The sequence below is a fragment of the Crocodylus porosus genome, unplaced genomic scaffold (assembly GCF_001723895.1).
Source record: "Crocodylus porosus isolate Cpor-Errol unplaced genomic scaffold, CroPor_comp1, whole genome shotgun sequence".
NCBI classification, from domain to species: Eukaryota; Metazoa; Chordata; order Crocodylia; family Crocodylidae; genus Crocodylus; species Crocodylus porosus.
Genome location: NW_017728909.1, coordinates 10,794,097 through 10,821,735, shown reverse-complemented (window position 1 = coordinate 10,821,735; position 27,639 = coordinate 10,794,097). Strand labels below are relative to the sequence as shown.

The 27,639-nt window shown below is 48.1% G+C and overlaps 1 protein-coding gene across 6 annotated transcripts in view; it reads left to right on the top strand.

Moving 5' to 3' along the window:
- Positions 1-27,639, top strand: part of CTIF (cap binding complex dependent translation initiation factor) — a 331,179-nt gene that overhangs the window by 63,327 nt on the left and 240,213 nt on the right. For all 6 annotated transcript variants that reach the window (XR_002100346.1, XR_002100345.1, XM_019531783.1 and 3 more), the window contains exon 2: positions 18,900-19,112. Coding sequence is in view for 4 of the 6 variants with exons in the window: in XM_019531783.1 (XP_019387328.1) it covers positions 18,933-19,112 (180 nt within the window). In the remaining 2 variants the exon portion in view is untranslated. The remainder of the gene's footprint in view (positions 1-18,899; positions 19,113-27,639) is intronic.

Sequence of the window (27,639 nt, the reverse complement as noted above, 5' to 3'; positions counted from 1 at the left end):
ACCGCACCTTGTTCTGCATCCACAGATGCATCGCATGGTCGGGGGCAGCAGGGCAGGCCCTACGAGGAGAGGCGACGGGACCTGAACCTGTTCAGCCTCCACAAGAGAAGGCCGAGGGAGATCTAGTGGCCTGTTACAGACTAGTCAGGGGGGACCAGCAGGCACTGGGGGAGTCCCTGTTCCCCCAAGCATGCCAGGAGTGACCAGGAATAGCGGTCACAAGCTGGCAGAGGGTAGGTTTAGGTTAGATATCAGGAGGCGCGACTTCACGGTCAGGGCGGCTAGGATGTGGACCCAACCTCCAAGAGAAGTGGTGCAGGCTCCTACCCTGGGGGCGTTTAAGAGGAGGCTGGATGAACACCTTGCTGGGGTCGTTTGACCCCAGTACGCTTTCCTGCCATGGCGGGGGGTCAGACTAGATGATCTGCTCAGGTCCCTTCCGACCCTTGAAACTATGAAACTATACCTAGTAGCTACAGCAGTGCAAACCCCTTGTGTAGACAAACTTCACTAATGGCTACTTAGCCCCAACCCAGAGTAACTAGCACTTAACTGGTGCCAGTCACAGTTTACCCTAGCATTGTATTTGTACTGGGAGTTGCAGCTTCACTTGTAGGTACCTGTTTATCCAGACAAGACCTAAGGGATCTATTCTGGAAATATAATGCCTGAAAACACTTGGATGGTGTCAAGGCAATCAGAACTCATAGTAGAGATGATATCTTTTATTAGACCAACAAGTCCTGATTGCCTTTTTCTCTAACCCGTGGTTCTGAACCGGGGGTACGTGTACCCCCAGGCGATATGTGAAGCCTCATCAGGAGGTACGCAAGATATATTTCATACATTGTCCAACACAGGTCCAAGGACCTACAAAAATTAATTTTCCATTGAAAGGGAGTATGTGAAGTCTCACTCTGAGACCAAGGGGTACATCTGCTGAAAAGGGTTCAGAACCGCTGCTCCAGACCCATACGACTATAATCTGGATACCTTGGATAGTGTCAGTGTTTCATTTGCACCATCCCTGGGACAGTGCAGCACCCTCATAACTCCATAGCAGGACTAGAAATAAGTCCATAAACCCAAAGGCCAAAAGGCTAGCAAAGTGGCCTACACAGAAGCCTTGGAAGTAATAGTGTTATTCTCAGAGAACAAAATGACATTTGTTTCTGTCTCTGAAATAAGACCTGCACAGCAGCACACCTGCTGATTGCACACCGCCCACAAGCATATAAAAATGTGACCCCGTGCTGTTCCACATGTGGCCTGTACTTAGAAGTGGCAGATAGAGGGATCTGCCTGCAGAGGCGGTGGTATTTACTTGGCAACCACCCTTCTGGTACAACAACTTCTGACTGGGCCTGATGCCATCTGCTAAGTGAGGAGAGAGTCCAAGCAGCTGGAGACCAACATATGCATGAAGTATTCATGCTACAGTGACAGGCTCGTTGAAACAAGAAAAGAGCAAGATTTTCAGGCTGCCGACATTCCCAGGGACTTGATGGAGAAGTAAGAGCAGCAAGATACCCAGCTGCCAAAGGATGAGTGACTGCATGGGACTAGAGGTAGGCTGCCCATGATATATTTAGGCCACAGCTTCCTTTCCCAGGAGGCAGAGGTGGAGCACAGTCTGCAGTGACCAAATCTAGAGGACAGTCACAATTTTATATTGATCTGTCCCAGTGGTTCTGGCTCTCTCAAAAATTGCTCCTGAACATGTCGGTGCAGCACACAGCCAGCTCTGGGCTCCTCCGCTGTGTTACTTTTGGGACGTACAGCCCGCAGCGAGGGAACTGGATGCTAGAAGAGGCTTGTCTAGAAAACACTTACTTGATTCAACCAGGCTTTTACTTCCTTGCCTTAGATTTTAAAAGGTGAAAAACTAGTTTGTTGTTGAGGTTTCATGTGTTGCTATTTTGTCCTTCTATGACTACAGAGATAGAAATGTCTAATTGGGACTCAGATGCCATAGTTTAGGAACCTCTATAGGGACGTTCTTGCCACGCTGTATTTAACAGAGGTCTTTCCTACCAACTATTTAGCATTTGCTGTGGATGGATGTTAACCCCTGAATGTCTGGAAGAAAAGATTGTTTCACGACTTCAGTGCTTGTGATGTCATGGCTTTACTGGGTCCCTCGTCATCCACAGAGTATTTGAGGAAATGCAGGATGAATGAGGGCTGAATTGGTCATGTCAAAGAAATCAAATAAATTCATGAAGCCTTCTGTATACATCATAATGAGGCAAAACATGGCAACTACAGCTTCTATCCCCTTCAAAGTTTATCTTTAAGTGTCTGTCTTGCTATCTGAAAAGACAGCAGTGATGCCTGTCAACCTGGCTGGAAAGTTATGAGAAGCAGTGTTGTGTACAGTGCTTGAAGATGTGCCTTGTATCTTCGCTGCAGAATTAGCTTGAGTTATCTACCATTGAATTAGCTTAGCTGTTGTAGGGTATTGTAGGGTGGACCAGGGTTTTGGCAGGCAGTCTAGGAAGTCATGCTAGAACTGGGGTTACCATAGAGCAGGGGTGTAAAACGTATGGCCTGTGGCCTGGATCCAACCTGCAGAGCCCTGCCATCCAGTCTGATCAGACCCACAGCCCCGATCTGGCCCATGTGGCACAGCTGGTCAGCACAGCAGCGGTGCTGCACACAATACCCGTCCCAGCTGGACTGCACAAGGATGCATGCTGCACACAGCGCCTGCTCCAGCCAGTCTGGGATCTGTGCCCGACACTGCACAGGTCTCAGGCTAGCTAGAGAGATTGCTGGATCAGGTATGCTGCAGAAGGGGGAGGGGGTCCGTGAGCCCGATCCTGCACTTAGACCAGTCCCACGCCACTCATCCAGCCCTTGGGGCCAGGTGAGTTTGACACCCCTGCTACAGAGAGTGCGGAGGTCAAGCCAGTGTGAGTCCAAGAACCTAGGCTAGGCAGAAAGTGCAGGCAGGAATTTAGGCCAGGATCAAGGCAAAGGGTTGGTTTGGGCAAGGGTCAGGCAGGACCTAGGCAGGAGCAAGCAGGTTAGCCGGGAGGCAGGCAGGCAGGAGCTGCTGCCCCCTCATGTGCTTGCTCAAGACAGGTCTCTGCCAGTGCCCTAATTACCTGCAACTAGGCCTAGAGGCATTACAGCTGTGCTATAGTAAAATATCACTTGGGTTCCTGTGTCCATGCTGGTTTCTGGGGGCGCATCCCAAAGTCCTTAGTGGGGCAGAGGCTAGGCTAAGCCGGGCCGAGCCACACTGGATTCTTTCCCTGTGAATTGAGAAGACTTCTTCCCTCTGTTCAGTGCGGTGAATTGGGGATAGGTGTTGCAGGACAAAGATGTTAGCCTGCACGCCTGCTAGAGAGCAGACAACATGTTGTGCTTTATCCTGTCCTTTTTGCTCCTGCTGACCACCTCCATCACATGAGAGTTAAGGGTTTTGTGTATGGCTGGAACTTGTACACAACACTCAGAGGTAACTTTTACAGTGCAGACAAGGCCAGGGAGCAGCCTGGGAGTGGCAAGCATGGATTATGATGACTTTGCTGGGGGTAACCCCTGCAGAGGAAGCCATGTGAGGCATATGCTCCTTTAGCCTCAGTCACCCTGGCCGCAGGAGTTCACTGTTTCCATTGAAATGCCAGGCGTTTCCACCCACGTGCTAGGCACTTACCTTGTGCGTCAATTCGGTGATGACTTCCCTCCCTCCCCCAGCCCTGTCCTAGGTTCTTGTCCTTTGTGGCCCCTCTGCCTGCTTGACACTCCCAGATAGCAAATGCATCCAGGCCTAGGGCTGCCTAATTGCATTCAGTGGAGTGCCAGCGGTTGGTAAGAAATGGATGTTGTTGTTCACACACTGACACGTTGCGAACAGTTTGGTTGCTTTTGGCATTGTCAGTGCAAGGTTGATGATGATATTACCACTAACACCTATCACTGTTGCTAACATATTAACTCTAAACAGGCCTGGCCCTTGTGTCTGATGGAAGGATGCAGAGATGTGTTTGAAACTAGGTTACAATGGCAGCCAAATGGTGTATGCTGGTTTGCTAACCTCTTGAGATGCAGCAAGAAATGGTTTCAGAAAGGAAAGGGATAGTGAAGGCAGGAGGCACTGACCAATTTATATTTTCAGCAGTTTTGGCATATCGTTTCGGCCATCTTAAGGTGATGTCATCAGCAGTGTGAAGAGCTTGAAGGCCACCAGGTAGTGTAGTAAATGGACACAAGTCAACAGTTGTGAGACATGGTTTGAACTTGTACACAAGGGCATTTGTTGTCATTGCAAAGGTCCCATTTGTATAGCTTGAGGCACAGTGACCTTGTCCAGTTCAAAAGTGATTGAGAAGAGCCCAATAACAGCGTGGCCCGTTAAATCCTGGTTGACTGACTGTAGGGTCAGCCCCCCTGGCCCTGCTGGTGCCCCTCACTCCCCCCCCCCGAGCCCTCCTAGCCCTTTTGGTTGCCCTTGCCTCCCACCCAAAGTCCCCTGACCCCCCAGCAGGAGGTGGTGGCTGCTGCAGTGGAGCCCGGCTCCCCTCCGCTGCCTGCCTGCTATGGGCTGGGGGAGGGGGCGTGCAGTTTCCCATGCAGGCAGAAGAGGACACGTCACCTGAGCAGCATGGAGCTTGCAGCAGTAATGAGCTTCCCCATGTGGCCCTGCTCTTCTCTGCAGGTTGGGTTGCACCCGCTGAGCTGCAGAGGCCCTAGTGAAGGCAGCAGGGCAGGAGCCCGAGCCCGCAGTGGGCAACCTATGCCCACCCCACACATAGATCTGCAGGGCATGGGTCTCCCTGCCCCCTCCCCCCAGGAGTGCATACAGCGGCAGGGAGTCAGCGCCTCACTCCCCCCAGATGAGCCTCCCATGGCCACATCCTGCTCCCAGCCACACATTGCTTCTCCAGGGCCCGAGCCCCACGCACCGCCCAGCTGGGCAGCAGCCCTAGCCCTGCCCAGCTCCCTCCCTCCCTATGGGGGCCTCAGTCCCCTCCCTCCTCTCTTACCTGCAGGAGCAACTCTCCAGGCTTCCTGGGGCATGTGCATATGCATGCACATGGCACCCCCCACCTGACCGCCCTCCTCCCGCTCCCCCTAGCCCCTTGCAGGCTGGAGCTCTGCCAGCAAGCAGAGAGCTCTTTGCAAAACTGCAAAACCCATGGGTTTCTCCATTAAAATGAGAAATCCATGTTTTCCTTGGGTAAAGGGGAAATCTGTGTTTTTCTCCATTTTTCCTGTGGGAAACGGAAAACCCGTATCCCTGGACATAACCCACAGAATACTGGGATTTGTTGATACGAGCAACCATTGAAGAGGGTCATTGTTTTCTCTCTACTCTTTCTGCTTGTATTGAACAGATCTGTGCTTCAATTAATATTAATGATTTGCACTTGTAGAGATTTTTTCATCTGAATATTCATATCTTCCTAATGCCTGAAAATGTGTTACGTGTTTCATAGGAAACATTAGGAAGAGAGTTTCCAGCTCCAGGGGGCTTCCAACTGAAATGTAACCAGCATACTTAATAAAACACAGGTTCCAAGACAAAGAACCTGGAAAAGAGAGAGGTTGCAGGTTTATTGTGATTTAGCATGTAGGGAGCCAAGTCAGGGACCGTGCTGCGCAAGCAGATAAGTAAAGGACAGACACAAAGAGCTTGTATGATGCCTTAGCTGCTTAGCTTAGGAAGGCACCATGCCTCCTGCTGGTTCTAATTATTATTTTTAAACACATTCATTTATAGGTCTTGTGTTTTTACCAGTGATTTGAGTGAGGTGAGATTAGAGGTCTTCAAGCATTTTAGTTTGAAGGCTAACTATGGCTTGTTCCAAACTACCCACTTGAATCATTTCATGATAGGAGAACAGAGATTGAGATCATGATGCTATTTTGCAGAGGAAGAAACTGAAAGCTAGAAAAGCTGCTGTGACCAAAGTGACTTAACCAAAGGCCACGTTGCAAGCCAGTGAGAGACAATTCTCATTTGGGATCTCTACTTGGCAGACTAGCCCATGCATAGGACGAGTAGCCAGTAGATAGCATCAGCCTCCATTTTCTCCAACATTTTGCCCAATAAGCCATCATATCAATTAAGTGTAACTCTGATTTGGGTGACAGCATGGTAATGCATATAGAGTTAGAAGGCTCTTCCAACTTATTTACTTACCAGTATGGATATATATTGTATTTATTTGTTCTCTTGCAGCTGCTAAAAGCAGCCAGTCCATAGTGCACGTGGAGATTTAATTGTTCCCCAAGTAACAGATTGTGGCAGTAAACTTAGGAGAGGGGAGAGAAGGTTTAGCCTTGCTTTAGCCCCACATCAATGTAATGGTAAGTCTCTTGGCAGGTTGAGATGAACTGATTTAGTCTTTATTGGCTGCTTGCTATGATGCCAGAGCCTTGCCTGGGTGCATCTACACAAGACTCATCAAGTATAGTAGACTAGACCCACTGCGCATTAGTGCGGTAGGAAAAACGCATGCTAATGCACTGTAGAATTAGTCCACTGTGTATTAGTGTTACAAAAAAAGTGTGCCGGTGTTACTGTGCACAAGCACCAATTATGGCTCGTTGTTAGCTCCTGTAATTACAGTACTAAACTTAATGCACTGTAATTATGGTGCATTAATGAATGTGTAGACTCTCCCCATCTTTAATTTTACCTCCTTCCAAAGGGATTGCTCAGGAAAAATGCACTACAGCTGGAATTGCCACATATATATCCTCTTGTTCTCTCTAAGTAGAGGGTGGCTTGACATGGTGCACCCAGGGAGTGAATTACCAAATTCCAGTCTCCTGCTAGGAAGGACACTGTCATTGTTAGGCATGAAATGAATATGGCTCCAAGGGGCTATGGAGCCTGGAACACACCAGATTGGGGGACCAGCAGTGCGTGTGTGTGTGTGGTCAGTGTGTTGGGTGTTTCAGAACAGGTACAGTGTGCATAAAGCAAAACCAAATCCGTCAGCTGAAAGGTCCCAGTCAAAACAAAATACCAGCTAAGAGGCAGTTAGGGTGTTCATTGCCAGTAAAAGGCATCTAGGTGAAACATCAGACAAGGCATGGCCTGGACCCATACTTTTGTTGGTTCTAGGAGAGAGGATGCTTGGCAAACTACAGCTGCTTCTCTGCAAGTCCCTGAAATGACTGAACAATTTCCTGCATCCTGTGTGCCACAGAGCAGTGGGAATCGTGGACGGGCTAGCCAGTCAGGCCACAGGCGCATGGTGCTGAATTATGGTACTGTCATCTCCTCCCACAGGTGAGGGTGAATCATCACCTGGGATCCCGGTTTTCTCTGTTTTAAAAATCCAAAGCATTCTAATTACCCCCCTCCCCCTGCCCCAAATCCGCGTTTTTCTGTGATTAAAATGAAACACCACTACATATATTGGTATGAACTGCACATTATTTTTTTGATATATTTACAATTTTAAAGCAATATGGAAGCTTACCAGTGCCTGAATCACTATAATAAAATAAATTCTAAACACCTACGAGTTTTGGTGTTTGATTTTGGGGGTTTTTATCATGGAAAATCAGAGCTCCCCATCCCCTTCTCTCACCAGAACGCAGGTCCAGCTGCAGCTGCCCCCCTGCTGCTTTGTGGTTCTGAGCAGCCCTGATATGCCAATGCCCCTCACCCTCCTCAGCCTTGCTGGTGCACCTCACTCTCAACCCACAGCTCCCCATCCCCGCCAGTGCCCCTCTGTCCCAACCTACAGGCCCCCACCCCCAGCCCAGCTGGTACCCCTCACTGCTGACACACTGCTCCCCGCCCCCAGACCCCAGCCACCAGTGTGTAAGGCAGGGTATGTACCCAACCATAGGTGATGCATCAGAGGGGAATGGGGGGGGCACATGCCCCCCCAAATTTGTGTATCCACAGTGACAATGGGGCTGTAGCCTGGCTAAACTGGCATGGGCAGAAGCTGACTTTGTGGCCCAGCAGGTGGGACCCAGTGTGGAAGGGTGGAGCAGGATGGCAAGACTGCTGCTCCAGCAGCAGTGCAAGGAGTAACCGATCACTCCACCTCCTCTCGCTGCAGCCACTCATGCACTGGGCCACAGCTCTACCCTGCCATCATGGCCTGGCTGCCACTGCTGCTGCTACTGCTTCCCTCAGGCTGCCCATGCTGCCTCCCCACCCCACCTCACCTCCAGGGTACAGCTGCAGCCTGGAGCATGAGCAGCTGCAGCAGAAGGAGGTGAGGGCAGCACGCTCCCCTGCCCGCCTCCCAGGACTCCTTGCAATGCTTCTGGTGCGGGGTTCCTGGCAGCAGCAGCAAGTCTCGCCATCCTGCTCTGCCTTCCTGCACTGGGTCTTACCTCAGTCGCAGAGGTGGCTCCTGCCCATGCTGGTCTGGCCAGATTTTAACCCCATTCCTGCTGTAGGTGCACAAATCTGGGGGGGGGCACATGCCCCATACCCCACCAGCGTGTTGCCTGTACACCCCTGTCCCCCTACACTTCACCTATGCCCTCCCATAGACTTACCTGTGGGGAGCTGCAGGAGCTGCTGTCCACCATGCTACCTGGCTTTCACATGCATGTGTGCACACACATGCTCACGTCATGCCCCCTGCCTGCGATCACCCTCCTCCCACTCCCAGCAGCCCTAAGAAGCCCCTTGCAGGCTTGAACTCTGCCAGCCTGCAAGGGGGAAACCCACCGCTTCCTGCGTTTTTCTCCTTTAAAGGAAAAAAATCCATGTTTTCCCATGGGCAACAGAAAACCTGGATTCCTGGTCATCACAGCCCCTGTTCTAAAGAGTCCTGATGGGTCTCATGTCCCTCCTTGTGACTTACCATTGATTCTGAAAGGGTGATATTGTAGTTGGTTGCCTCATAAGGTGATAGTTTTGTAAGATCTTCTGCCCATCCTTTCCAAGTTCCTCACTGTTTTGTCATCTGCTTGTACTTCCACACTTCTGAGGCTGTGTGTTATGGCCCTGATCTTCACTGCAAGCTGGACTCATTTCTACTCACAGCGTAATCCACGCTTTCTGTTTAACAACTGGTAGTAATGAGCTGGAGGACTCACTGGTGAGAAGCTGTATCTAAGGCAGGGGTGGGCAAAATGCAGGCCAGGGGCCGGATGTGGCCCGCCAGGGCATTCTATCCGGCCCCTGGGGCCCCTAAAAAATTTAGAAAATTAATATTTATCTGCCCTGGGCTGCCTGTCATGCAGCCCTCGATGGCTTGCCAATACTCAGTAAGCGGCTCTCTGCCCAAAAAAATTGCCCGCCCCGATCTAAGGGTTGAACTCAGAGTTTGAAATAAGGAAGGTCAAAGCACAATTGGAGTTGTAGCTAGCAAGGGAGGTGAAGAGTAACAAAAAGGATTTCTACAGGTATGTCAACAACAAGAGGAATATCAAGAAAAGTGTGGGTCCTTTAGTAAATGACGGGGGCCAACCTAGTGACAGAGGATGTGGAAAAAGCTGAAGTGCTCAATGCCTTTTTTACCTCAATCTTCACAGGCAAGGGCAGCTCCCAGACTACTGCAGCAGGCAGCACAGTTTGGGGAGGAGGTGAGCAGCCAACAGTGGCGAAAGAACAGGTTAGGCACTATGTAGAAAAGCTGGACATGTACAAGTGAATGGGGCTGGACGGGTTGCACCTGAGTGTTGAGAGGGTTGGCTGATGTGATTGCAAAGCATCTGGTCATCATCTCTGAAAACTCATGACGATTGGAAGAGGTCCTGGATGACTGGAAAAGGGCAAATATAGTGCCCATCTTTAAGAAGGGGAAAAAAAAGGATCTGGGGAACAGACCAGTCAACTTCACCTCTGTTCCTGGAAAAATCATGGAGCAGATCCTCAAGGAATCCATTTCTAAGCATTTGGAGAAGAAGGTGATTAGGAACAGTCAGCATGGAGTCAACAGGGGCAAGTCATGCCTGACCAACCTGATTGCCTTCTACAATGAGATGACTGGCTCTTTGGATGTGGGAAGAGCAGTGGACATGCTATATCTTGACTTTAACAAGGCTTTTGAAATGGTCTCCCACGACAGTCTCACAAGCAAGCTAAGGAAGTATGGGTTGGATAAATGGACTGCAAGGGGGATAGAAACCTGGTTGGATTATTGGGCACAATGGGTAGTGATCAATGGCTTTATGTCTAGTTGGCAGCCATTATCAAGTAGAGTGCCTTAGGAGTTTGTCCCGGGGCTGGTTTTGTTCAGTGTTTTCATCAGTGACCTGGAAAATGGGATGGAGTGCACCCTCAGCAAAATTGCAAATGACGCCAAATTGGGGGTAGTAGTGGCTACACTGGAGTGTAGGGCTACAATTCAGAGAGACCTCGGAAAGTTGGAGGTTTGGACCAAAATAAATCTCATGAGGTTGAATAAGGACACATGCAAAGTCCTGCACTTAGGATGGAGCAATCCCATGCGCTGGTACAGGCTGGGGACTGACTGACTGGGCAGCAGCTCTGCAGAAATGGACCTGGGGGTTACAATGGACAAGAAGCTAAATATGAGCCACCCATGTGTCTATGATGTGAAGAAGGCTAATGGCATACTGGGCTGCATTAGTAGGATCATTGCCAGTAGATTGAGTGGCGTGACGATTCCCCTCTATTCAGCACTGGTGAGGCCGTATGTAGAGTACTGTGTCCAGTTTTGGGCCCCCCACTACAAAAAGAATGTGGACAAATTGGAGAGAATTCAGTGGAGGACAGTGAAAATGGTTAGAGGGTTGAGGAACATGACTTCTGATGAGAGGTTTAGGAAACTGGGCTTATTTAGTCTAGAGAAGAGAAGACCGAGAGGGGATTTAATAGCAGCCTTCAACTACCCGAAGGGAGGATCCAAAGAGGATGGAGCTGGACTGATCTCTGTGGTGGCAGACGACAGAACAAGGAGCAATGGGCTCGGGGGAGTTTTGGTTGGGTATTAGGAAAAACTTTCTCACTAAGGGGGCAGTAAAACAGTGGAGCAGGTTACCCAGAGAGGTCTGGGAATCTTCATCCTGTAAAGTTTTCAAGACCTGGCTAGACAAAGGTTTGGCCAGGATGATCTAGTTGCGGCTGGTCCTGCTTTGAGCAGGGGGTTGGACTTGATGACCCACTGAGGTCCTTTCTAACCCTTACTTTCTATGATTCTGTCATTCTAAATCATTTCGTCCTTTATTATGAGCCTTAGCATCCTAGTCAAGGAGCTAGCATGTGACACCTATCTGCATAACCAGCTTTTTTGACAGTCTGGGCACATTTTGGAATGGTTCAATGAGCATGTGATGTCCATATGCCAAAACCGTTCCTTCTGAGCTGACTCGGGTTGAAGCCCAGAATTGTTCACAAGTAGCAGATAAGAAATACCTCAGGAGCTGGAAACAGCAGAAGTTGAGAGCAGCATTTTATTTTCCTTTTTTCAGATGGTATTGAACTGGCTTAACGTTTTGCTTGATAATTTCATATGTATCTGGAAAGAGACAGTAAGTATTAATTTCTAGCTAACAGGCCGGTGAATAAAAACACATGGAAAGGCTGTATAGTGGAGGGGGGGGGAAGGAGGAGATGCCTGTGTCTTCTAATTAATAACCAGCAGGAAAAAATATGAGGTGCTGTCCTGTAAAAGCCTGATTCAAACCCACTGCAATCAATGGGAAGAACCTGTCGGCATCGCTGGGCTTTGTATCAGGTTCTGTGGGATCAGACGTACCGTAATTTCTCACATACAGCCCGGCCCGGAATATAACACACGTTGCTTTTGAAAGGCAAAATAAAGGAAAAAAGATCTTTCCTTGTACTAAATAACTAAGTAGATGCAGCCAGGAAGCTGAGCCTGCTCATTTTTCCACTCCCTGTGGATTACTCCATATTTTACTGGCAATTTCACCCACAAGCTGCAAAATCTGCGCTTACTGTATTTTTTGCATCTATTGCCCACTTTAATTTGCAGCAGCTGTTTTTTGGGACAAAGGTGTATGTACTATGTAAAAAACATGGTAAGTATTCTGAATGTAAGGTCTGAAGGTGTTTCACATCCCACCTCACCTCCAGGGTACTAGTACATGTGTTCCCTCATTATGACCATATGGGTGGGACATCATATGCAAATGCCATAATGCTTTGCACTTGACAAATGAGAGACTACAGCCAGTCAATGAGACTGTTTTGTAGTGTGCTAGCATGACTTCATTTCCAAATCCATCTCTTCCTGTTTGGTTTTATTCTCAGCTCTGCCTTGATTTGCTGTTTGACTTCAGTCAAGTCATTTTGGCCCCTGAATAAAAGGCCTTGTTTTCAGAGGTGCTGAGCACCTCTGACTCTCACTGACTTGAGCTCTGGTAATCAGGTCATGTGTATAGGTGCTTAGTTTTAGTTGGTGCATTTAGATTGCATGAATGTAAGTGGCTTTCTCAGTCATGCAGACCAAGGGATACATCCAGGCAGAGTCAGGACCCTTCTTTAATTGCTTCAGTAGCAGCTGGTGTGAATGCAGAAGCTATGATAGCAGACAGCTGGTCTCTTTGTTTCTTTCAGGAAACAACATAGCTGGAGTAATTGCTGGATCTGTGGAAGATGGCAATTGGCTTACTGGGTTGGTTCACTACTTCTAATCCAGTGTCTGCCCGTGACAGCGATCAGCACCACATGCTTCACAGATAGATGCTTAGAAGCCCCATGATGAATGAGTATGGGAGACCCTTGCCAGTCACTAAACCCAGTCAGTCCATGAGCATCTTGTGCCCTGAAGCCTTTTTATCCCATCTAATAATGTAACTGTGACTGTTCTCATTATGCCCATAAAGTTCTGTCATTTTTCAGGATCCTGGTAGGGTCTTAGACTCGGTGATCTCCTGTGGCAGTAAGTGCAACATGTCAGGGTGCCAAAGCTCCTGCAAAATGATTTCATCTTAAATCAGGTTTGCTTTTTGCAAACATGGTTTGGCTCTTTCAGGGTAAAGGCAGCGTGCTTCTGGCAAGAGAGCGTCCTTTAAAATACTTAGGACGCAGTCTGCTAGTAGCACCGTAGATTTAAACCTCTGTCGACTTTTCCATTTATAAACCCAGCTTGTCAAAGGATTAAAACTCAGGTGTCAAACTCCTCACCGTGCAGTCCCGTGATAAAGGAAGATGCCTGGCTGTGGATACGACTCCCCGTTATGCTGCCAAATTAGGTTGATGTGTGCAGTGGGAAATGTTAGTCTCTTTGTGAGTTTGCAGTCAGTGTGTGCACATGCATCCATTTTTGTGGCATGGGGCTTGGGAGGAGACAAGGAAGCTCTTTCCTGCAGAAGCTTGTGGGGGTTTTATTTTAAACAGGACTTGGGCTCTTTCTATAATCTGCTATTAGACATTGTCTGAAGGAGGGTTTGTATCCTAAGCTATGGTATCATGGCTTCTTACTCTTTTAGCAACAGCTTTCAGTTATGTGGTGCCTCTTTATCCTATGGGGCACCTACAGTTCCTACACATGTAACTACTATCAATGCGAGTAGTTTCTCCTTTACTGAAAGGCAGAAGACCTGGGGAAAGCCGGCAGATTGGGAATCAACTAGTCAGGGTGAGCGGCAAAGAAACACTTTGACACTGCAGGGTGAATTTGGATTGGCAGATGGTAATAGCTCAAGCTGAAATTTACTGTGATTAATACTCCTCTCCTTTCAAAAGCAGGCTCTTTAGTGATAAGTGGTTGGGACCTGACTCTTAAATCTCCTTGCTTAGTACTTCCAGCAGCATACTGGCCAATGATAAAGGGGTGGTGTACATTTGTTCAGCAGTAATTGAAAAACTGATCTGCCTCATTTACAAAGCAAGTACTGGCCTTGCCTAGCTTGATGGTGTTAATTGGTGTGGCCTCATGTACATTAATACAACAATCTGTGTATCTTAGCCATCAACTTGGAGGGCAGGGTTTCCAGCTGCTGATTGCAGTGGGATGGAGCTCAGAGTGTATTATATCTAGTCAGCAGCAAGCAGTGGGTGATCTGTATGCATGCGATACTATATGACTGTACATAGGCACAGCTAAGCTGGTTGCAGACAGCACTTGCCAGCTGCAGCCTTAACTCTGAATTTCCTAGCTAAGCATCCAGCAGAGCCCTTGACATGCTAAGAGACATCTTTAGAAGAAAGAGCTTGTAGCTGAATGTAGCAGCATGTTGGCGACAAACCAGAGGATCTCAAAAAGATCATGTTCTGTACAGGAAGGCAGAGTCGAGTCACTTGGACGATATAATTGATACACTATGAATCTTAATTGGGCACATTCCATCCTGCGCTGGAATATTTTTAAACTTGTGTATTTTTAATGTGAAGATCTGCTTCTAGTTCTATATTCACTTGAGCCTTCAAACCACCTCTTTTCTGTGGGCACCTGTACACATCATGGGTTTTAATCCTCATTAAATTAAATAGGTTTATACAATTTAAACTTGTTTATTTTGGAGTGTCGCATCTGTGTTTACACATACTAGGCTTTCGAGCAAATTAAGCCAGGTCCCTGGCTGGCAACACAGGAGAGCGAAATGGTCCGGCCCTGCCCCACATCCACCCCATGCCCATGCCTTGCCATGTAGCTGTGGAAGCAGGGAGCCGACAAACCACACAAGAAAAAAAAAGGCGATTTGAAGGGGTGAGCTTCAAAGAAGTTGCCGTGCCATCTGGTGGACAAAGAGGCTCATTACACATTTTTGAGTGCCTTTATGTTTGCACACAGTGAATCCATGGATACGATACTTTAATTCCTGGTGAGCCAAGCTAAGCTACGTCCGAGGAGTTTTAGTTTAATGTACAAGAAAGACTTTTGAAGTGTCAGGAAATCCCACTCGTGCAAACAGACAGACAGTTGCAGTGCATGAAAGGGCAAAAATTGTGGTGTATACATGAGCCCCAAGCTTTGAATATAAAGATAAGAACTTTTAAGAACTCCCATGCAGTTCTTTTCTGATAGCATTCAACACCTAAGAGTCTCAGGTCCCAGAGGTGTCTATTATGCTTCAGGCTTCTCTATTTCAGGGGTGCCAACTTGTAGTATGAAGCTACTGTATTTCAGGGGCAGGCTCCATGTGTGGCATGTGGCAGATTGGGAAGGGGACAGGCACTACAATGGCCAATATGACAGCAAGTAGAGCATCAGATCAAGCTGGGAGAACAGAGAAAGAAGCAGAAAGCAGAGCAATGGATTGGATGGGAGAAAAGGATCAAAGTGGCACTCAAGGAGGATACAGAGCTAATTTGTGGCACCTGCCAAAAAGTTTGGCCCCCACTTTTCTATTTATGTCATCTTTGCTGCTGATGCACTTCCTATGCAGTGAATGCATTTTGGCATCCTGTGTTCAGGAACATGGCTCGTGCCAGTGACTGGAGCACTGAGTTAGGGAGCAAATGGAGGTGGGCATTAGAAACCAGTTTGGCTATCTGGAAACATGCAAACTTTCAAGACTGATCCAGAATGGACAGAGGGCAAGAAATAAGGTGGAAAGGGATGTAGCTTTCATTGGATCAAAGGGAGCAAATGCAAACCAAGGTTCAAGTGACAGCAGATGAGACTTGGAGAGCAAGGTGTGGACTGCAGGTAGAGGGGAGGGAATGGGTGTAAACTTGGGGAGCACGGTGACTGTAGAGCCATCTTGGAGCCTAGCTGCCCACTTTCTTGTTCCTCTGGTGTGGTTCAAAGAAGGATGTGGAGAGAGGAAAGGAGTGCAGGTAGAAAGGGAACAAGCAGATGCAGAGAGAGGGCATGTTAATACTGTGTTTGCTGTGGCAGCAGCTTGTGGAGCCCTAGCTTTAAGCCTGCTAGCCTGGGCAGATCTAGCAGAGAAATTAAAGCAGAATGGCACTGAATACAGGCTCATGCTCACTCACAAATAGCTGCCAAGATTTTCAAGTGGTTTTTCGCAACCCATGCAAAACTGCCATGCTTAAAGGGACATCTGAGCTGACTTATTTAAAGCTAACAGAGATACGTCTAACTATACTGCAGTCAAGGCCACGGCTGCCACATCACCCTCATTGCCACCAAAAGAACTTAAGCAAAATACTGTTTCGGTAATGAAACAATAATCAGTGTCTGCCCCTGGCATGGGGCATGAAAGCAAGAGTTGCACCCCCCTCGTCACAGAGGTGGCCACATAAATGTGCACATGCCAGTATTGCTTATTCCTATATGACAGAGGAGTACAAGGTAGACAGGACAGGCATAAGGACCACTAATGTTGGTGTATCTGCACCCTCATAGATCAAGTAATGAAGAACCCTCCGAAGATTTTTTGAGGTCCCTTCCAGCTCTTAATTGCTATGATTAATGTCTGTGATGACATGGTTACATGGGTGCAAAGGCTGCATAGCCCAGGCCTGTGTCCCCTGCTGCTGCAGTCACTGCAGTGTAGGCACTCCCATGTCTCACATGCCCTCTAACAGGCACTGCAGGGGAGTGGCTGCTGCATGGTGTGTTTCTTGCCTTCCAGACTGAAAACAGTTTCTCTCTACAAACAGCTTTCCTGGCCTCTTGTTGGGCTTGGGGAAAGCAGATGCACAAAGGAGCCAGCTTTGTGCAGGCAGGTAGAAGGCACGAGCAGATTTTCAGAGCATGCAAAGCCTGAGCCAATTTAGGCTTGCAAGGAGAAGACAGAGAGAACTGGCCTTCCTGGCATGGCTGGCAGCACTGAGTATAACAAAGAAGCTTTCTGGGTTGCATAACATAAGACTTGGTGAAGGCATTTGTCACATTAGTACCTGCTTCTTCAGTAGCAGTCTTCATAGATCTCACAGTGTTTTACAGGGAAAGTCAGGAGACATATCCCTATTTTATGATGGGAAAAGTGAGGGACAGAGGTCAAGGTCATCCATCAGGACAGTAGCAGAGCTGGGAATAGGATCTCAGGTTTCCCCAGTTCGTTGTAATCACTCTGAAGTTAACCTGTGCAGTTGACTCTGGGAAAAGGTGGCCTAGTAATAAAGAATAATCCTGGCCATTAATCACGTTCCTAACAGGGCTCTGTGTCGGTACTTCAGTCTCGATCGCCAGCAAGATTCAAGAAGTTTCCTTCATTGCACCTGCCCTTTGTGTTGTGGCTCTCTCGAGGGAACAGGTGGTTCACCTCATGGTAAATGAGTCCCCCAGGATTAGATGGACTGTGTGATGCAGTGGGGCAAGGCTTGCTCCATTCAGTAAGACAATTAAAAGGGAGATGTCTTTGTATGCAGGAAGAGAAGATCTGTTTTATCTGCAGTTCATTCAGAGGAGATCCATCATAGTATCTAACAGGCAAGTCAGGAAATCATGGAAATTATTCATGAATGTTGATTCATCGTCCAGAAAATGGAACAAGCTGCCACGGGAAGTTATGGGATCTCCTTCAGTAGAGATTTTCAAGAGAAAAAAGGCAAGTCCTCCCTGAGACAGCTAAGAAATAGTGTCTTGTCTGTGTCATGGTTAGACCGGATAACCCTTGGGGTCCCTTATGTGACCCTATGATTGGAAATGGAAATGGAAAGCCCCAACCTCAGATTAAGTACATGGCTACCTGTGGGAATTTCCTTTCAGATTTGGATTAAAGGTGTGCTGTAGAAAGGCTGAGTATACTTTATTCCTTACCAAGTGGAACAAGCAGATTTGATCTGGGAGTGGTGCTGGGTGTCCCAGACTCGCCCTGGTGTGACTGGGAGCCGGGAGCAGTTAGAAGGATCTAGCTCGGGCCACCCAGAAGGACCGGCTGAAATATTGCCTTTAAAGACTTTCTCTGTACACAGCATGTCGCTTTGCTCCTAGCACCGTTCTAGGTGCATAAATTCAGGACATTACTCAGTAATGAGATCCCAACATATAGTGCTTCCCTGGTGTCTCCAGCAAGCTGGCTCATGCAGAACATGTCTTTTTCTCCACCTTGCTGGTATAATAAAAGTTTTTTGCTGCTATAAACTCTTAACAAAAATAACCTGACATGACCTTTCTGTTCCATTGCACTGTGCCCCCCCTGCTAGCTGGGTCATTTAAAAGCACAGGTGCTGACTCCGCATTTCTTTTGGTACTACCAGCCCATCCATTATTTACCAGTTTATCCTCTCCATGTAGCCCTCACCTTTCTGTTTGCCCCTCTCAGCTGTTACCCGGTGCCTTACCATCCCTCTCTGGGCAGCACAGCTAGAATAATGCTGAGGATGTGCTTTATTGCTTGTTTCTGTTAGGTTTAGCACAGACTGTTTTCACCGTCATAGCAACGTATACTTTGTCACCATTCACTTTTCTTGGATCCATGGGCATTATGAGTTAAATTGTGTCAGATGGCATGGCAATGTGTTTGTATTACCAAGCAGCCTAATTATGGGCTGGGTACCCCCCGCCCTAAGACACCTCACACAGAACAAAAATAAAGCCTCGGCCTTCAAGAGCTTACAATCTGAGTGCAAGACAAGTGATGACAAATGGGTCCAGACAGTTGGGGAATACAGCTGGAAAAAAGAAGAGGTGTGGATATGTTTTTAATGTGTATGTTTTGGAGCCTTTCTCCCTATGGTTTTGGACTGCAGAGCTGTCCCTTCTCCATTATAAGCAGCCCTGTTGGGCCCTGGAAATTGCCTTCAGTGCCCACTTGCAGAGAATAAAACTCTATCTTTTGCTTCTGCCACTTGCTAGGGGAGTCCTTGGCAGTCGGAGGCCTCCAGACTTACGTTCTCTCTTAGGCCAACAGTCATACTCACGGGCACTGGAAACTCGGATGCAGCCGACAAAAGGGACCATTCCTGCTAACCAGCATGGCAGGGCTATGATGCACCTTTGCCGTCACCCAGCCTCTTTTGGGTAGTTAGACGATAACTGGAAAAATAAAAGAGACACTCTGTTTGTGATGCATTCCTAAGGTAGACCCCAGTTGTGCACATGTTCATAATGCAATTGCAAGCCTGCCAAACATTATGAATCGAGAAATGAATTGCTCTTGTCTCTCTTTCCCAGGCTTCCTCCATCCCTGGTTCCTCTCCCGCAGTGATGGAAAACTCCTCTGTGGCATCTGCCTCCTCTGAGGCAGGGAGTAGTCGATCTCAGGAAATTGAAGAGCTGGAGAGATTCATCGACAGTTATGTCCTTGAGTACCAAGTCCAAGGGCTGCTGACTGACAAAACAGAAGGGGATGGAGAGAGCGAGAAAACGCAGTCCAATATCTCTCAGGTTAGTGAAAGATGTGATTCAAAAATGAGGGTTTCCACCAAGATGCTGAAGTCACAGAGGAGCTGGTATAAATTGTGTCCTGTGATCCAGCAGATGAACTTGCAGCCTTGAAGGCTTACATTTTGCTAGGCAGGCTTCTGCAGATCTTGGCAGCACTGGTAGAAATAAGGCAGAGGCTGTACACTGGATTTGAGGCAGCTTTTTTGTTCATCTGAATATCAGAACTCCAGATGGTTCATAATGATCTCTGGTCAGCTGCGTTTTCCATTAAATGTTTCTAAAATAGCTCGAAATGTCTGGCTGTAGGAGAAACCCCTCTAACTTTCAGTTTGAAATGAAAGGAAAGTCCGTGTTCAGACACAGATTTGCATACTGGGTGTGGAGGGCTGGAGTTTCTGCTGTGATCAACTGATGACTGGCATGGGAATTGCAGGGAGGAAGAGGGAAACGTGCACCTGGGGAAGAGGGCAACTAGCTTGTGTGGCACCACCTGGCAGCCTGCTGTTCTTGTGGATTTGTTGTCTGCTCGGTGGTGCAAATGTGCACTCTGTGAAGTCACAGAGATGTGTAAGAGAGTACTATCTGATCCCACATAGTTCTGGTCTTCCCTCTAGCCCTTCTACCACCAGCAAAATCCCAGCGGCCTGGAAGGACTATTTACTCATGACCAGGCCTGAGCCATGCCATAGTGATGCTATGACTGAGGGTTGTTAATATTTGTAATGAGCTGAGAAATGCATATTAGATCTTAAAGGCCCGTGCAGCCTTGGTTCACATGCATGGCTTCCACTGGTATTCGTAAGAAGCTAATAAGTTGATTAATTATTAAGAGCATTGCATAGGGCAGAAATCTCTCCAACTGAACATGGACAGCTGACACTCACTCAGTAACCTGCAAACTTATTTCAAAATTGCAAATGCAGCTAAGAATCCTAATGAACTGTGTGCTTTGGAAAGCTGTAAAGACCAAGGTTATTAAGGAATGCTTTAGGACTGTCTTTAGTAGAGGGTACAATTAGGATTAATGGGATATAATCTTTAGCGTGGACGAGTCAGGCCGAATTAGGAAAATGATGGGTTGGGGCGGTGCTATAGTTGCGATGGGAATATGTGAGGAGCAAGGATTTTGGGGGGGTAATGTGTTTTTATTGGACCAACTGAATAGTTGGGCTAGCTGCGAGACATGCTTTCGGGCACAAAACGCCCTTCCTCGGGTCTGGGAAAGAGTCAGAGTCAGCCTAAGGTAGGGAAAATGAGCTCTGCCAGACAGTTTTCTCAGTCTGTATCTTGGTGCCAAAATGTGCCAAGCACTTACCTGACATCTCAGCTGTCAAATCTACTTTTAGAGAAGGTAGCTGGTCCAGTAGTGAGCTGAGGACTGGTGAGCCTTAGGTTCAGATCCAAGCTCTGTCACTAGGTCCTTGTATGACCTTGGGCAAACACTTATCTGCCTCAGCTCCCCAGCCATAAAATTGCTGCTTCGGGGTGTAGAGGATACTTGTATTAAAGGCTGTGAGGAGCCCAGATATTATGACCACAGCAGCCACTTATATACATGAGACAGTCTGAAGATGTAAGTCCCAGCTCTACAGATCTTACCCCCCAAGGAGCAGTATTGCTGCCATTAGCTACTTGAACCCGCAGAGGAAATTAAACAACGGAACATGCCGACGTTCAGATGAGCTTGGATCTGTAGGTTTGATTTGAGTCCATCTTCGTTGCTGTGGGAAGTTGTACAAACCCCAGGCATGGAGCAGGGGTTGCCATGTGCTAGTTACTGTCCAAACACAGGGAAGAAGGTTTCTTTGCCAGCGAGACTTTATTTTAAGTAAGTCTTAATAGGTACGGGGCATCGTGGGCAGCTGGGAGCTGGTAGGTAAATGTGAGGATGGGACGCTGATGGGATGCTATAGTTACTCTGAGTGCTACCTGCCTTCCAGTCCTCCCACAAATGCTCGGTCTGTTGACGCTGCTCTTGGTGAGCCTGTTTGTTGCCACCGTCAGCTTTCATTTTTCTAGCAACTTCCTCCAGCTCATTTTTAGCTTTTCTGCTCCGCCAGAGGCAGTGACAGCTCACAGCCGCAGCCCGGACTGCTGCAGGCTTCAGGTGGGCTCTGATCAAAGAGCTCTCGTGATGCATTGCCGCGCCTGTTTGCCCTGCCACCAGCCCATTGGAATGGCTGAGTCACCGTGTCTCTTCTGCCGTGTCCAGGCATGTGCTCCCTTCCCGTCCCGGTGGAGGCCAAGGAAATCCTAGCCCCATGCTGCATGCTGGTGTCTGGTTTGCAAACTGGCTGTGCAGGCACTGTCTGTGTTAGCAGGGAGGAGACAGCTCAGGGGATGAGCTACACTATAAATGATAGTAAGCAGCACAGTGCTGTGATGCTCTCATAAGCTGAATGGTGTCCACATGCCTACTAAATAGTAGTTCTCTCAACATCACAGTAATTTGCAGGGGCCGCACCATGCCAGGAGGTGTGCGGGTGTGTTGCTTCCTCATGTGGCCCCCAAATTGCAGACCAGGCTTTAGGAGGTGCCTTGCCTGGATTGATTTGCAGGGAAGGTGGGAGCATTTTAGAAGCTTCCTGGCACCCAGTCACTGTAGTGGGGTCTTTGTGGAGCAGGGGCCTGGACTGAGAGACAGTCACTTGTGACTATGGTTTTACAGGGGGACACAGGTTATTTAGACTGCATCTTTCTGCTTTTGCACGGTGCCTGTCACAAGGAAGAGAAGGGCAAGGACCCGGCCAGTAATGCCGGTAGAGCTGTGCCCAGGGGCTTGGGAAGAGGCAGCTGTTTTGCCAACAGGAGCAAATGGAGAGGTTGAGGCTAAAATAATTCAAGGTGACGTGACCTGAAGAGCAAGGGACGTAGTTGGTTGTGTTCCTTCCTGGGGAAGGCAGGGTAGATTTGCACATTGAGAAAGACCATGAAGCAGTGGTTGTCAGCCTCATTAGGCTCAAAGCTCCCATCAGAAAACATTAGCTTTTAATCATTTCTTGACTATGGAATAATAAGAGGGTAGTTCTTCTGTTGCAAAGAAAGAAGACAACAGGGCAATTTTTGGTAGATTCCTGTTTGTTATCTCTGGGTTTATCTTCTGAATTGTAGATAGGTGTTTGCATACCTAGGTGTGATAATAGTCTGTGGCACCCTTAAAAGGATCCCCTTGCACTACAGGGTGTCTAGGCACCCTGGTTGAGGAACACGGCTTTAAAGGCAGCTCTAGAGGGGCTCTAGGAGATGCTGCCAGAGAAAATGAACAGAGGAAGCTTCTTCATCTTAGGCCTGAAGCAGATGAGTTGAGCATCATGAACTTGAATTACATCGGTAAGGCCTTGAATCAAACCTCATCTCAAATAGCAGCAAGGGCGGATGGCAGAGGACAGTTCTGCTGATTCTCTCGTCCTTTTCCTCTGCCATGTTGCACTTGTCCCACTTTCTTTTGTGACAGTCTTGTCTGAAAAACCTGTCCCAGGCATCCTGGCGGTTTGATCAAATGAGCTCTTATGTCCTCTTTTCAGTGAGATGCCTGAGTGACATGGGTGTTTAAACTAGGACTGTCCTGGCAAAAATGGGACTGTTTCTCTCTCTCTCAGACTCCCAAAATGCGCCCCGGCTCCCCCCACATGCTCAGTTGACACCAGAGCTCAGAGGCAGTTGATCCTGACAGCAAGTGGGGTGTCCTATTTTGAGACGAGAGAAATATGGTCACCCTAAGAAATATGTAATAAGTACCAGAGGTGCATCTGAACAAAAGACTGGAGATTTAACAATGGATCGGATGCAGATTTCCTTGGTGCAGCAAGATCATTTTCCTGTGCCCAGAGGTTCAGTGTAAACCAGGTACAGTTTTCTGCAGCGCGTTTTATTTACCAAAGGCTTTGGGCTAAATAGACCATACCAGCAGTAGTTGTAGGCAGTGTAATGTCTCACACGTACCATCTGTAGGTAGAGCAAGAGAGTGGGGCAACCAGTAAGCAGTAGGGTAACTAGGGCAAACGGGACAGTGGTGGTAGGGATGGGTGCAGGGACTGCTGTGGCAGCCTCTTGGCATGCCACCTCCACTCTCTGGCAGGGGTTTTGCCCAAGACACAACACTTGTTAGTTATGCCCCTATGTATAAGGATTTGAAAGAATGATGCAGCCCTTGCAAGCAGCCTCGTGGGGCCCTGAGTCCAGTCCCCTGGGTTTGCCAGCAGTAATTTAATTTAGTATTTCCACTTCGAAGCCCTGCAACTAGAAGGCACAACATCAAGAATGCCTATACATGCCATAGGAAATGCAGGGGAGGGGGTGAAGCCACTACCACTGCTCTTGCAGTGCAACAAAAAGAAAGTGGTTGGTTAACACATCCTAGGAAAATGATTGTGCTCCACCTTACAGAGGAAGGCAACCCCCCTTCCTCCTCCCATGAGCCCATGCCCATCTGACCAATCTTTTTTGATTAGCAAGGAGTGAGGAGGCTGGGTGGAGGGTTGGTTTTGTTCAGATGCTGACAGCAGCCCTCTTACAACTCTGGGTGCACAGCAAAACTGAAACTATCTCGGTGTCTGTGCAAACTCAGTGCATGACTGAAAGCACGCTTCTTGGAAGGGAGGACTGGGTTTAAGCCTCACGGAGTAGCTCAGTCTGGTTCAGGAATTTGGGTTTCCGATTTTTTGTCGACATTCAGGTTTTGATTAAATATTCTGATCAGCTCTATTGTTCACTTGGAAAGGAATCTGCATCCATCTTTTCAGCTAGAAATGGAGATTGTTACTTAACATGTTAATTTAAGCAATTAGTGAACTGTTGTTTTTCTGCGAGGTGTAGGACCGGTTTGATTTGCCATTAATGTGCCATGTTCGGGATGGTGGAATCCCATTGCTGTCTGTGTAATCATGCCAGCAAAAAAAGAGGATTAATCACAAAACGTTTTGAATCTGACAGGCTCACACTCATACTTTGAAAGAGGGAGATGTGGAAGAAAATCCTTTCAAGATGGAAAGGATCAGATCCTTTGGAGACGTGAATAGCTTTGTTCAGCAGAGCTACAGAGGCATATACTAGCTGAAGATCAGTTCTCTATTTCTGAACCAACACAACAGTAGCAGTCCCTCATATGGGTTTAGAGAGAAAACAGTAAAAGAACATTTTTAAGACTAATTTGTGCAGAAGGGAGGTTTACAAAAAATGTAAATCAAAAGCCATTAAAAATGGGGAAAAAATATATCTGAAACCTGAAGTATATGCAAAGCATTATTTTTAACATATGGCTGGAGAACTTTTCTATTTGAAGTGAGAAGACAGCACTTCATGTCAAACAGGCAAGCACTGCTTTATTTAATGTGTCAAGTTCAACAATGCTTTGGAGTTGTGCACAAGTGAAGAACTGAAGTTTGATAGTCAGTCCAAGACTCAGAAGAGATTTAATCCTGCTGGGAAATAATAATCTTCACTTCTGTCAACCTTTAAAAAAAAGAAAGGAAAGAGAGAGAATGAATTTGATATTTGTTAAAGAGAAAAACCAACCCCACGGAGCTAGCCAGTTCTGGTGAAGGCCAAGTGCCAGTATAATGCAAGTGGTACATGCTTTGACCAGAGCATCTGAGGCTTGCAAATATTATTCCTGCCTCTCCAAAGCGTCCTGCCAGAGCCGGCCATAGGGGTGGGTAACATGAACGACCTCTCAGGGCACCGTGGCCAGGGTGGCACCAAACATGCACATGTATGAACTGCCTGTGCTCACAGCAGTGCTCTCTCCCCACCCCACCCCAGGCAGGTGCCCATCCCAGCCCCCACCTCCTCCTCCCACCTCCAGCCATTGCCTAGGAGGAGCTGGGCCAGGCACATGTGGGATGGCACCTTCTTTAGTCTACCTGCTGTGCTCCCATGCCATGATGACTGCACCCTGCCTGGCACACCATGCCACTCTGCTGGACGATGCCCCTGCCCACCTCCCTGTGCCTCTACCTGCAGCAGCACCACCGATTTGGGGGCAGGGGGAGCACCAATATACAGGGTCACCCAGGGCTCCATTTTCCCTAAGGCAAGCTCTGAATCCTGCCAGACTGCTTCCTGGTTTTGTGTTAGGGTTTCAGACTGTGATGCCCATTTCCACTGGTGACCTGATCAGGGTTTTAACTCTGTCCTGCACAGCCTAAATTTTCCAAAGTCCCTGGTGATTGTTGCTGCATCGGTTATTAGGTTCCCATCTTTAAAAAGACCCTATTTTAAAGACACCCCTCCCCTTAATCTAACCCCAGTTTAAAGACTTCTGAAGTTGGGCACCTCAAAACACTAGTCGGCATTTGAAAATTAACAGCAAAATTCAGCTAGGGCCCTTATACTCCCCTACTTAGGTGTTTACAGTGCCTTAAAATCAGGGACCTGGCACCAGGAGAGCAATTCGAAGAGACAGGATTAGATGCCTGTAGAGGCTTAAAAGTCACTGAAGGGCTGTTCACAAAGCTGGGACACTATGGGGAGCTGCCTAGAGGTAACCAGAAGGAAACATCAAATCCAGGCTTATATCTAGGTTTTTTCAAAGCACCGAGACATCCATTTGAATCTGGCTTGTAAATTCAGATGCGAGTGAGGAGCTGCACCTTCTCAACACTCAAATGGGTGTCGTGGATGGGGAAGAGGGAGTATCTTTATGGGCATCTATACACGTGCTCTGGGGTGATGGCAGGGGACACTTTAATTAGAGCGGCTCTGAGATTAACTCTAATTAAAGCACCCACAGCGTCACGTGTATTCAGCATGCTACACTTCAAAATGGCAGCAGGGGCGCTTTAACTAAAGCTCATTTGATGAGCTTCAAAAAGCCACCGTTTTGAAATGTGGAGACACTGATTCATGTGACGCGGAGGCTGCTGAAGCGCACGAATTAGCACACTCCAGCAGACTTGATTAATTAGCATGTGTCGGGGCAGAACTCCGTCACGTGTATAGGTTCCCTATGATCTTATTTCAGTAGGACCCAACAATGTGGCCCTATCAAGAAGGTGGGTCCAAAAAGATAGTATTTTCCCCTTTGTGTGTAGGGACAACTGGCATATGCATATCGACCACTTTTTGCCCTCCTTGTTTTTTGAATCGTTTCTTATGAACAGATCCTTCCCTAACCAAAAATTACCCAAACTAAGAAAACCTCCCGTGATTAATAAAACAATTGTGCTGGTTGATGGCAAGAGTTTGTTAAGGCAGAAGCCAGAGTACTTTGCATTTTATAAACTAGCTATGCCTAAGCTTTCATAAGTGTCTGTAACCCTAAGAGAAAGTGGCATGCTCTCTTTTTATGAGACTTGTGGAAGGAAAGATGACCTGATGTTCAGGACCTGGGTTGATATTATCTTGAGCTTCAAGTTTAGGCTCTGTCAGTGACTCTGTCTGTAACTTTGGGTAAGTCTCTTAATTCATCTGGGCTTTGGTTTTCCTCAGGCACAATAACACTTGCCTACCTAGCTGAGGTAATGTAGGGAGACGTTACTACAGGGATGTCCTACTGGTAGCCCACAAGAGGTTAAGCTGTGGCCATGGGCTCTTACCCAGTTACTGCTCCCTAGCACTCTGATTGCAAAAATAATTGGAGTCTCTGGGCATCCCTCCTTCCCCTGGCTTTTGCTGCCTACCCCTGCCCCAGAGGATGGGGCTGGGGGAGCTGAGAGTGAGCCTGGGGGTGTGTGGCGCCTTGGGCAGGGGGGCAGGCTCCTCCTGGTGCATTAGGGATGTGGGTGAATGGTGCATGGGAAGTGGCCAGAGGTGGATCCCAAATTTCAGAAAGCAGGGTGCAGGAATAGCAGCCCATGCTCTTGGAATGGCTGTACCCCCTCACTGCCACCTTTTCTCTCCTCCCCCTTCCCGCTGGTGCAGGCAGACCAGGCAGGAGGAGCCCCCGGGAACTTTTTAAAGTCCCCAAACCACGTAAGAGTCCTGCCCTGCTTCTCTCCCTGGTCTGAGTCATGCCCCCTCCCCACTGCTTCTCCCCTCTGCTGCTTTCTTCAAAGTCCCAGGGGTGGAGAAGCATCAGAGCTGCCCCTGCCCACTCCGGCTGGGTGGTTCTGAGGCTGGGCTCAGTTGGGAAGGCTACAGGACAGCAGCAGCTGTGATGAGTGGGCACCTGCCCCTTCCCCTCCTGGGAGCGGGCGCAGGGAATGGAAGCCCCCTCCTCCAGCGTTGTTGCTGCTGTTGCTCTCCCAGCTGAGCCCAGTCCCCAATCCCTGCAGCCTAGACCCCCGGAGTCTCCTGCAGCATGGTCCAGCCATGCCACTGCATTCACTCAGAGGAGATGGCATCCAGGCACTGTATGGCCTGGCGGGGCCATGGCTCACCCTGGTGTGACCTGCAGGCGTGCAACCCCTGTTGGTGCTACCTGTGGGGCATTTGGTCCCCAGGTGCTTAGAAGTTGGACAGGCTTGCATGACAACATGGGACAGTGTTGGAGGAGGGTAGGAAGGGAAGATGTTATGTACTTGTTTTTATCACAAATCTGTTTCTAGTTCTCAGCATCCTGGAGCCATGACAATAGAGGAAATTGAGT